The sequence below is a fragment of the Seriola aureovittata genome, chromosome 4 (assembly GCF_021018895.1).
Source record: "Seriola aureovittata isolate HTS-2021-v1 ecotype China chromosome 4, ASM2101889v1, whole genome shotgun sequence".
In the NCBI taxonomy this organism is placed as follows: Eukaryota; Metazoa; Chordata; class Actinopteri; order Carangiformes; family Carangidae; genus Seriola; species Seriola aureovittata.
Genome location: NC_079367.1, coordinates 5,120,448 through 5,131,799, shown reverse-complemented (window position 1 = coordinate 5,131,799; position 11,352 = coordinate 5,120,448). Strand labels below are relative to the sequence as shown.

The following is an 11,352-nucleotide window of genomic DNA, read 5'->3' as shown; positions in this document are numbered from 1 at the left end:
GTGGTTGTGCAATGTCAGCATAGATTATTATAACCAGTGTCCTATGACTTTCTGTAAAGCCTAATTAAATTAATCAAAGTCTTAAAAAAATGACCTCATAGTTGAATCAACTCCTCTTTCATCCAGTCTCAACAAAAGTGAACATTATCAACTTTACAAAGTTTTATTGTGGGGTTTTTGTATTGGCTTCCATAATATTGTACAGATGTTCATGTTATTGTGTCCATCCCTTTATTTTTATTTCATAATGCAACAATTCATGCTCTTACAGCTATCCCAAACTAGTTTAGTTTGTAATTTAATAAAAAAATAAAATAAAAAGATAGAGTTTCAAACTATTTTAGAGCTCCATGTTTGTTTAATTTTCTTTAGCTATCCAACTATCTAACTATCAACTAAGGACCATCTGAGGTCCTGACAAGAGTTATGATTATATTTTGTGCATCATGTACAGTTTGCAGTTCCATAATATTAAGAGAACATCTTTTGTTCCATAAACATTAAAAGAAATCACAGATATTGGTTCAAACAGGAGCAGAGGGTTAAGATGAAAAACACTGTTAGTTAAAAACATTTTTAAAGTTCCATATAACCAGTTAACCTGTTGTCATATTTATAGTTACCTCAGTTCATTTTTCAGGAAGTTCTTTTTTTGACATAAGATACTTACAAAGCCTTCAGAAAGTGTTCAGACCCCTTCCCTTTTTTCACATTTTGTCACGTTGCAGACTTGAAAATCATACACTCAATACACCATAATGACAAAGCATAAGCCAAGCCATGAGGTGGAAGGAACTGCCTGCAGAGCTCAAAGGCAGGATTGTGTAAAGGTCCAGATCTGGGGGAAGCTATAAAAGATCCTGCTGATGGTCACTCTGGCTGAGCTCCAGAGATCCTGTGTAGCGATGGGAGAAGCTTCCAGTAGGACAACCATCCCTGCAGCACTCCACTGATCTGGGCTTTATGGCAGAGGGGAAGCCTCTCCTCAGTGAAAGACACATGAAAGTTGTTTTCAAGTTTGCAAAAAAAAAAAAAAAAAAACACTAAAAAGGGCTCTCAGACTGTGAGGAACAATATTGCAGTCCACTGATGATCCCCATCCGACCTGACAGAGCTTGAGAGGATCCGCAGAGAAGAATTGCAGAGACTCTCCAAATCCAGGTGTGTAAAGCTTGTCACATTGTACCAAAGAAGACTTGAGGCTGAGGAAAGGGTCTGAATACTTACTGTATGTCCACGTCCTTTTTAATAAGTTGGCAAAAAATGTTAGTGTAGATCGATGGGGGAAAAAATAAATGTAAATGATTTTAGCTGCAATATAACAAAATGGAAAAAGTGAAGGGGTCTGAAAACTTTCTGAATGTAATGTATATGAAGTCACTTTTGGCTTGCGGGAAAAAGATGACAGATTAAATACACAATAGCCTTGTTGTCTTTTGAGGAAGCGTGAACTAAAAATCAAAGGCTCGGCTCAAATCACTACATCAGAAGTGGTCAGTAGTTGGTTTGGAGACATTATTTCAGCTTTTATGCAGTGTAAAGTCATTATCACACTGCCTGAGGTTTTGGAGATATTAACCACCTACTTACCAAATGTAGATATATTGCAACAATGCCACTGTCTATCGCAGTAAAATGCATAGAGTCAACTGCCTCAGAAACAAATATACATGTGAGACAGATGTTCGCTAATGCCAAAAAAAAATGAAAAGAAAAAGGAAAGTATATTAATGTAGGTAAAGTGCAAATTACTGTTATAAACAAAAGCGTAAACTACAGGGATGTCAGATGTCATGTGAGGTTGTTCAGAGGAATCAAATGTCCGCAGATTAAAACAGAGTGTGACAGACCCTGTTAAAGCTCACTTTCAAACAGAAACTGTAGTATCGTATTTTACCTTTAAGTGCTAACTCCAAACTGTGACATCACTACAGTAGCTTTTATAAAAAAAGGGGCATTTTAATTATTTATTCTTCCTCTTTAGGTTCTGGTGCCACTGATGCAGAGCTCGCCTTGGCTGCGGCTTCCTTCTTCTCACAGGACCTCTCTTTTTTGTCTTGACTGTCAATCCTGGTGTGCTCCTGCTTCACCAATTCCTCCAGCTCCGCCTGGAGAGAAGTGACAAAAAAAACAAAACAAAGTTATTTAACACGAGTAATACATAGAGACACAGAGGATGGACTGCGGACATCCTGGTGATGCAGAAGAAAACGAGAGTCAAAAGCAGCTTGTGCTTTGTGTAAATTGTGAAGTCCTTACACAGTGTGGGCTTGAAACCACAACATCACACAGGAAAATAATGAATAGTCTACCCTGACATTTCGAAAGCACACACTTTTTTTGCTTCTGCTCTAGCTGATGAGACTGTGTTAAACTTTAATAACCCCTATGAGGAAAACGGTGATAATACATTGGCTTAATTATCTCCAGACTGGATTACAGTACTAATTGCACTATGGTCCAAGGCTATTTTTACCCTAGAATCATGTGTGATTGTTCTGTGATAAACAGACTGTGCTTAGACAAGAAGTACAACATTATATACACTTCTACTGCCTACAGACGATTGTGTAACTTACCTTCCATCCCAGCAGGTCGGCAAGAGCCAAACAGCCGTCATCACATGTACTGATCTGAGCTACATCTCTGCAAGGAAGAAGAAAGGCCATTAGAGCCTGGACAGGGCTCCACACCATGTCTTCATATCCCAGTACAGATGCAAATCCCATTTTTAATTTAATTTTGCTATAGGTAGCCATTTAAAAACATGATTATTTTTTTATTATTTTATTTTTTTAAATATTCTTCATCACTGCTGCCCTGTGTATGAGTATGTTTAATTTCCATTCTCTAGTGTGCTGTTACATTTTATTTGAACGTCAAAGCGGTCACTTGTAAAACTCACAGATACTAGTGCTACTAGTTACTATAACTAGAACTACTGCCGCTTCCAAATACAACAGTTTCACCCTCCTAATGTTTTACTTGTCAGAGATGACTGGACAGTTTGTCATTGGCACCGTGGTCAGCAACAAATTTTGAGTAGTCATGATGACTACTGAGTAACTGGCTAATTACTGAGTGATTAAATGACTGAGTAGCTACATTAAGTAAAATGGAAAGAAATAAAAATGTCATATAGCAATAAGTCTCTCACTAAATAATCATTGTGGGTGATGCGTTGGCGCCATCTGGTGGTGCAAAAATAAACTGCATGGTGACAGATATAGAACAAATGCACATTTTATATACAAAATATAACTCATTAATAATATTGTCCCAGTTTATTAATTCTAAAAACTTCTCATCATCCTATTGTGTAAGTTGGACTGACTCATCTCTATTGGATTCATTCAGATAAGATCTGCTTTTTTACACAAGATATCGGCTGCACTGGGAGGATAAAGCTAATATAGTGAAGCAGCTGGGGAGACGCAGCAACATCTCTGTATCACCTGTATGCTTTGTCTGAGTCAAAGTCCATCCCTCCTCCAAAACCAAGCAACCCCAACAGAGGATCGGCCTGCACAGAGAAACACACCAACAATGCTGCACAGAGAATCCAAGAAACACACTTATGACAGAAAAAAGAGGGAGGATAAAAGCAGAAAAGAGTTGATGTAGTGGTGGTAGCTCACCTGCCCTGCCCTCTCCATGTTAATGAGCAGTCTGGGGCAACTTTTTGAAACCCTGAATAACAAAAAAAACAGGGGAAACCACAGAAAAGACAAACAAACAATTACTTAAACAATATTTTGGCCAACTGATCAATCTACAGTAAGTTTCAAAATATGGGTGTGGGGCCTCTGCATTGTCCTCAGAGACGGGTCAACAAGCCAAGACTCGAGTCTGAATCTTTAATGCTGCAGGGCCGTCTCGCTGGCTGCTGGACAGTGTGTACTGCCAGATTTACTGCAGCTGTGACTGCATTCAGCACTATATTCCAGTAACAAGAAACTTGATCTGCAGTACCTGCTGACAAGACTTGCAAAAGGTTGGACCTGCAGAGACGTCCCCATGACGATGAGAAGATCACAGCGAGGAAAGTCCTAACGGGTAAATAAAGATGGTGAGAAGAGTTTATGTCTGCAGACACGTTACATCACACCCTCCACACATGCATGCACACTTTCAAACCACTACCATGTGCTCACCATCTTCATTGAAGTGAAGAACCGCACAGGCAGATTCTCGCCAAAGAAAACTATATCTGGGGGAAGAGAAGTAAAGAACTCAGAGGTACAAAGAGAAACTGAGATAGACGAAGACACAGTTATCTCACAGTCATGTTTGCACAGTAAAAAGACATAAAAACGGTGTCTAGAAAGGTTGGCAGGTCTTTTAGGAAGAGGGATTAAAATGATACAGGACAAATAAGAAAACGCTTACAGAACAAAAATCAACAATTCGAAAATAAAAAACAAAGAGAGACAAAGATCAACTGACCTGGTTTGACCAAACTGCTGCACTTGTCACATTTGGGAATGTCATCAGAGAAGATTTTTTCTACAAGGCAGAAAAAGGAGTTCAAAATCCCAAATGGCATAAAAAAATCCAACTGAATCTTTTGATCTTGTTCTTTGATGTAGAAGCACACAAAGCCAAAAGACACCTTTCATCCAGTCCAGGTTGTACTCCTTGCGGCAACAGAAGCTGACACAGTGGGATGTGTAAAATGTTCCATGAGCTTCGATTAGATCTTCTCCTTCGAGCCCGGCCACTCGTTCAAGGGTGTCAATATTCTGAACAAACGCACATGTAAATGTCAATACTGAAAAAGTGACTTTTTTTTTTTTAATGTAAAGCTGGGTGTTTTTCCTACCTGTGTGTAACAGCGTTTCAGGATCCCCTTGTCCTTCAGCATCTTCATAAAGTAGTGACAGATTGTCGGCTAAACACCAATAAAAGGAGAGGAGAAAAATGTGTGAGGCAGTTCATAGTTTTCTAAATAACAAGACAATTAATCAGCAGTTGACGGGCAGCAGGAAGTGAATTGTACCTTGAACTGTCCTGGGTAAAGCTCCTTGGCCAAGGCGAAGAATGGCTCTGGATGTTTCTGAGACACAAGATGGCGAGAAATATTAAATCTTATTGTACTGACAGTGGAGATTGGAAAAGTTATACCTCAAATCATGTAAAATAATAATTGTCATCAGACTGTTAGAGAGTATAATTAGCGACTTGCCATAGTAACTAAGTAACAACTTAAAACTGACACATTTTGTGACAACACATTCACTTCATAGTTAAACTTAGGATTAATCAGAATATAATAAATGTTTAAAACATTTTAATAATTCAGATTTCAAAAACTGGCAAGGCCTTTTGGGGGCCCCAAGACAACTGCTACATAGTGCAGCATGCTTCAAAGGGAGTGCAAAACATTTAACGCACCTTAAAATAATCAATCTGGAAGATGGCCTCTGGGTAAGGCAGGTTGTATTTCTGCAGGTTTGCATACAGGCCTGTTCCTGGTGAACGGAAATCAGGGATTCCAGCCGCTGCGGAGAGAGATGGTGTCACAGATAAGTATACACTTATGTGTGTGGGTCTCTACTGTGTTAGCAGGGTCTGAAAACCGGGAACCCACTAAGCCAAAATGGCTGTTCAAGGGTTAAGAGTAAGGTATTCAGTTGTGATGGTTAAGGTTGGGGTAATGGTCTAGGGAATGCATTTTGTCAATGACGGGCTCCCCACGAACCGAGAGTGTGTGTGTAATTAATGATTATAAAACATTTAATGATACTGTTAAATGTTTATTCTGTGATATTAGATATGAGATACTCACATGTGGATATTCCTGCTCCGACCATGCAGATGATGTTTTTACCTGCATGGATGCAGAGCAAATTTCAACATAAATCAATAATAACTGTAAACTTGTACGCTGAAAATCAATCCACTACGGAGCAGCCCTAATGGATGGGCTGAATCGAAAAAAATAAAGACTCACATTTGCCGCTGTTTATGTATCGCGCCACTCCGTCCAGAGTCAGGTCATCCAGAACTTTGTCTGCTGAGCCGAGGCCCAGAGTGCTGGAGAACAGGTTACGCAGGAAGTCCACTGACGGGAACACAGAGGAGAATCAGATGAGGGGGGGAAATCAAAGGAATGGGTGATTAATAAATGTATGTGGATAGAAAACCATATCAAACTCAAAGTCAGAATCATGAGGATTGTGGCACTTTGGCTTCCACATATCACGGCAGGCAGCATGTGTTCATATACAGTGATACATTTTTATTCACATGATTAATTAGGCCACTGTATCTATAGAGCAAAGCAAACAGAACTGGCATGTACTAGTCCTCACTGGTGTGTTATATACGTGCCTCAATTAAAAGGTGGCTTAAAAAGTTGGAAATAGTTGCAATCATGCATTGACGTTTGGCTAACAAGAAATCAAACGTTATTCTGCAGGATTTCATCAAAGAATACAAAGCTGTAAAACAGTATTATTTCACATTCATATATTCACACCGTATGTTACAGAAATGTCCTGTTTGATTTCACATACTCTCTGTGTCTCCTGCTGCCTCTTCTTCCTCACTGCTGTCGTCGGATTGTTCCTACAAACGATAAAAAGAAATATTCACATTATAAATTCAGCAGCGGTGAAACCACAGTAAACCCTGTTGATCTGTGTTACTAACGTGACGGACCACGGCTTTGTTTTGATTTTAAGAAGCTAACAACCAGCTGAGACCTGCTAGCTTTCACCAGCTACAATCTCGCGGCTGCAGATAAAATGTTTATATGTTTAAAATGTTTGTTTTTTTTTACCTCTGGTTCGGGTGAAACCTCCTCCTCTTCTTTTCTTTCAGGTAGTTCTGCAAAGACAAAGTTAAATACCGCGTATCAAGTGCTTCAGCAAGTATTTCTCAATGTAAATGGCCATGTTAGCTACAAAGCTAGCTAAACTAGCGCAGTGGAACAACGAAATTAAAAGTCATTTTCCACATCAGACAACGATCCTACCTGATGCATCAGACATTTATCCGTCTACTGGGACCTTTTAACCAAAAGGATCCGAATGACAATCAATTTATATCCAATATTTAACAAAGTGGCGACAAGTATTCACTGCACTGCTAGCACTCAGCTAGACCCTCTTGTTGTGATCCGTCAAAAATACGGTCCGTGCTTCACGTGACCCAGTTCCCACGGCATTTATCGTTCCTACCGCAGATCCAATTACTTGATGTTCTGTTAAATGTCAACTTAATTTCTATATATTCAATAAAACAGTTAATAAATATAAAGGTAACATGTTGAGAAATTGAAGAAGAGATATTTGCCTCCAACTTTAAAGCAGCAAATGCCACCAACTTGGGATGAGAAGTTCATGTTACTCACATATGGGGATCTATTCACTTCAAACTTAGCTACCAAATCGGTAAAGATTTACTGTATCTACACGTACAAAACTACCAGTGATTTCTTCATCCCCCATTCGCCATCTTCTCTCAGTCCAACTGGTGTCTTCATCAGTCCACAGTGGGGTCAGACACTGCTGCAGATACAAGGCTCACGCTGGATTATGGGCTTTAGTTTCCTCACACAAGCTTGCACAGTGAAGATTAGAAATAGAGCCACTGTGTGATGTGTGGCCACGTGGTTTTCATTGTTTGTTTAAGATGCATTATGAATTCACAGGCAAAGGTTACAATAATCATAATATTGAACAATTCAATCTTTATTTAGAACATTTACAATCATATTTACATTTTAACAACAAATAAAACCGTTGCCACATATACAGACAAAGTGCAATTTGTTTGAGACAGAGACATGATATAAATTTAGATTAGTATCATTAATGTGCACACTCTTGACAACAAATTGATTCTGGGAGACAATAACATACTTTGACAAGCAGACTGTGATAACATATGCCTTGAATGCCAAGTAATCCAACAAACTTGAGGTAGTTCATTCTTGTTCCACACTCGCTGCATTTTTCTTTTTCATACTTTCATATCATTATAATTGTATGTTGTCATTGTCCAATGGAATTTGAGCCTATAAAAGGTTTATCCTATTGATTGTTGTCAAGACTTGTGCAGATGTCAGTAGTACAATTCAAACCTTTCTCTGTGATCAACCTAAACTGGCTTGTAATTGCTGCATGTGACAGGTGTTTACTCTGCACCTCCCTTTGCCCCGTTGCCACCCTTTCCGTCAAAGCAGAGCTGCGTCAGAGGACTTGATTCCTCTGATTCATGTCCCTGTCCGCGCACTACCTCTGCGCTTGTGTGTGTTTCTTCTCCTCTCCTTCCTCCGGCCTCAGGTTGTGGTCATACCCATTAGCGATGATTTGGCACAGTGGTAACATTTCCTCCAGTAGGATGATGATCAAACCAGGAGTCGAAATCCCGGGGAGGGATGATATGTCCAGACGCCGCAGTCCCCTGCAGAACACGCATAATACACAAGAAGGAAGTATTTAACACAACGGAGGTGTTACATATCTAGGCTGCATTGTGAGTATTTGGATAATTACTTGAGATTCCTCAGTGCAGCCAGGCCTCCTGTAGTGATGCGTGGACAGTGAGAGATGTCCAGTTCCTCCAGAGAGTCCTGGAACATATGGAGCCTGGCCAGGAACCAATCGTCCACTTCCGAACACCCTCGTAATGACAGAGTCCTCAAAGATCGCTGCCCCTCTGAAGGAAGACAAATCAGATTAAAAATGAATTAACAGTTCATGTGCTTGACAAAAACAAATCAAAACCGAAAATGAGGTTATAGCAAAGGAAATGTGATTTAGAGAGGGTGGGAAAAAAAAGAAACTGAAAAAGTTGGATCTCAGTACCCAGGTTCTGCAGTCCTGAGTAGTTGATGACAGTGTAGCTCATGTCTACTTCCTCTAGGTGTGTGTCTTTGTGATTCATGAAGTCCCAACTGAACTTTCCCCTCTGGTTGGGACGAAACCAGTCTGTCTGATCAACATACCTGAGTGCAAAGAACAAGACGTCACATGAAAACTGGATCACAGTAGCACATTTAGGACATGACTATAACACTAAAGCTGTATATAAATAATTCATGTTATGTTTATAACTGCCAGAAAGGAAGTAACGGGTGCGACATCAACTGCAAACATGAAGCATCGGACAACCAGCTGATTGTATACGCTCATTCAGTCTGTCGGGACTTGACATTTCAAAAGTTAAAAAGAAGAAAGTAATGTATTATGCAGGAATCATTGCACTACACAGCTACACAGACTCTCTGAGCTCAGCTGCTGCTCTAAATCCTAGTTTGGTTGGTTTCCACATGAGATATTTCATTGTGTCAAGTCCTGTGTGAGTTTGATCATATAACACCAGCTGCTTTCAACATAGCATGATTGTAAAAACTATTAATTAATTAATTAATTACTCTTTCAACAGGAAATTAATTAGCTATTTTAGCAATAAATGTATTGTTTAAATCATCTTTTAAGCACAAGCTCCTTAACTGTTGTTCAAACAAAACAAGACATTTGAAGCTGCCAATCTGGATTCCGGAACCTTTGAAATCAATAATAAAATAATCATCACTTGCAGCCCTATGGGACTAAACTGCACAATCACAGTCAACTTACATGACCTAACCCTTAATTCATGCAGAAAATCACTATTTTAAGCCCATAAACAACAGGTTCAGACAGCAGTGGCTGTCTTATCATGATATAACAATTTTAATACTATACCATACATGTGAATACTATTAAATCTTATACAGAAAAAATATAAATCTATAGCGTATCCATATATTCAAACAATGTAGAGGCAAGGGAACGAGGTACTTACCTAAATCCCCCCTTTATACTCAAGATATAATATGCTGCTGCGATGTATGCCCCATGAAACCTCTGAGTGTAGCTGTAGTAACTGTGAAAGACAGTGGGGAAAAGTCAGTGATGGTCAAATAGATGTAGTAGCTTGACAAACAGCATCTGGACTGGGCTTAAAGCACCTTGTCGTGACCATTATTTCATTATTTCTAAGCCTAAAGAATTTTATGCTTATGAAAATAACCAATTCTAATCCATTTTGTAATTTTACTTGCAACAGGCACATTCAGATTTTTTTGGTGCACTCAGTTGTAGGCTTTTGGGTTTTAGGAGACTGTAAGGTGTGCATTTACAATAGCTTTGAACCAGACTCAGATTAACACCTGTGAACTGCAGCTATTCATTTCATTGACCCTGTTTCAGTTACTAGCAGCAGCAGCAGCAGCAGCAGCACTGGTATTGATCTCGGGGGGGGGGTTCAAGACAGCCATAATGTGTCTTACACATTCTTCTTCTGAATCTTCCTCCTCTTCAGCTGAGACTGCCATCTCAGGAGCATCTCCACATCATAAAACCGCTGGGTGAGGTAGAGGAGTAGTCTCGTGTGCAGGGGAGGTGGAGAAGACACCGAGCTGGAGCTCCATGGTCGCCTAGCAACAAGGAGGAGAGCTGACCGCTGGCAACATCTGTGTAGAGACTGAGCGGACAAACATAGACACGGACATGAAACAGTGACAGCTGTACTCCACATTTAAAACAGAGAATACGAGACGCAAAAGGTGCGACATGTCTATGAAAATATTCATAAAGTCGTTGCCTTTAATGTCATTAAGTTGTTGAAGGGCGTGAAAGAAAAGCTAACCGCTATTTGTAGGTATTTATATATTTATGCCACACTCAAACTAATTGAAAAACCCCAAAGGTCGTTTAACTAGGACGACTAATAAAGCGTTTTAGTTATATTTTAGCTAACATCAGCTACATTTAGCATGTTGTGTCAGTCCGCTAACAAAATACTGACAACAGCATATGATATCAGTCATCTGAGTAACAGCCAACACTCTGCCATTTAAGGTGTAAACTACATTTTTCATACAATTCTTCATCAGCGTAATAAGTGTAGTAATTACTCGAAATTTGAAGGGTAACTTACCATCAAGTGAGCCGACATGATAGCACGATTCAACAGAAGGTCGTAAGGGTCAAACGTTGCGCCTTCGCCTTTTTCAGTCTGTTGCTATTCATCGAGGCTACCGCGGGGTGACGCTCCGCGCACATGTGTCGGATGAACCTCAGCTGACCTGAGACGCACACCGAGGAAGAGTCACAAATATGGAGATTAAAATGGGCAACAGTCTCCCGTGCCAGTGGTGTAGCACGAAACATCTGGGCCCCCCCCCCGAAATAAACAGCAACAGTGGGACCCTTCCCTTACTGATATATCCACTGTCATAATCAGTGAGTGTTTATAGCATATTTTAGTCTGTACAATATTTTCTCATCATATTGTAATTACAGTGCAAAGCTTTCCCTATGAAGTGTATGCATTATAAAGCTCCAGCTTTTAGGC

The 11,352-nt window shown here is 39.8% G+C and overlaps 2 protein-coding genes across 2 annotated transcripts; both read right to left on the bottom strand.

Moving 5' to 3' along the window:
* Positions 1–144: 144 nt before the first annotated feature.
* Positions 145–7,136, bottom strand: sirt2 (sirtuin 2 (silent mating type information regulation 2, homolog) 2 (S. cerevisiae)). Its single transcript, XM_056374090.1, has 16 exons — positions 6,980–7,136; positions 6,785–6,831; positions 6,519–6,570; positions 5,954–6,064; positions 5,789–5,830; positions 5,395–5,501; positions 5,000–5,056; positions 4,823–4,891; positions 4,613–4,742; positions 4,447–4,506; positions 4,155–4,210; positions 3,973–4,049; positions 3,639–3,690; positions 3,456–3,523; positions 2,580–2,646; positions 145–2,108 (listed from the first exon to the last, which is right to left on the bottom strand). The coding sequence occupies exons 1-16, from the start codon at positions 6,993–6,995 to the stop codon at positions 1,968–1,970; spliced, it is 1,152 nt and encodes a 383-aa protein (XP_056230065.1). The 5' UTR covers positions 6,996–7,136; the 3' UTR covers positions 145–1,967.
* A 540-nt stretch (positions 7,137–7,676) lies between these two features.
* On the bottom strand, positions 7,677–11,091 carry dmac2 (distal membrane arm assembly component 2). The gene is made up of 6 exons (XM_056374377.1): positions 10,936–11,091; positions 10,286–10,479; positions 9,799–9,879; positions 8,817–8,956; positions 8,505–8,667; positions 7,677–8,412 (listed from the first exon to the last, which is right to left on the bottom strand). The coding sequence occupies exons 1-6, from the start codon at positions 10,951–10,953 to the stop codon at positions 8,241–8,243; spliced, it is 768 nt and encodes a 255-aa protein (XP_056230352.1). The 5' UTR covers positions 10,954–11,091; the 3' UTR covers positions 7,677–8,240.
* Positions 11,092–11,352: the final 261 nt, after the last annotated feature.

Excerpts from the sequence above, each read along its gene's own strand:
- dmac2 (XM_056374377.1), bottom strand. Across the intron at positions 9,880-10,285 it reads AAGATTCAGAAGAAGAATGT|TTACTACAGCTACACTCAGA; the intron begins GTAAGACACATT and ends TGTCTTTCACAG. Across the intron at positions 8,668-8,816 it reads CTCAGGACTGCAGAACCTGG|AGGGGCAGCGATCTTTGAGG; the intron begins GTACTGAGATCC and ends GTCTTCCTTCAG.
- sirt2 (XM_056374090.1), bottom strand. Across the intron at positions 5,831-5,953 it reads ATACATAAACAGCGGCAAAT|GTAAAAACATCATCTGCATG; the intron begins GTGAGTCTTTAT and ends GCATCCATGCAG. Across the intron at positions 4,050-4,154 it reads TCTTCACTTCAATGAAGATG|GACTTTCCTCGCTGTGATCT; the intron begins GTGAGCACATGG and ends TTTACCCGTTAG.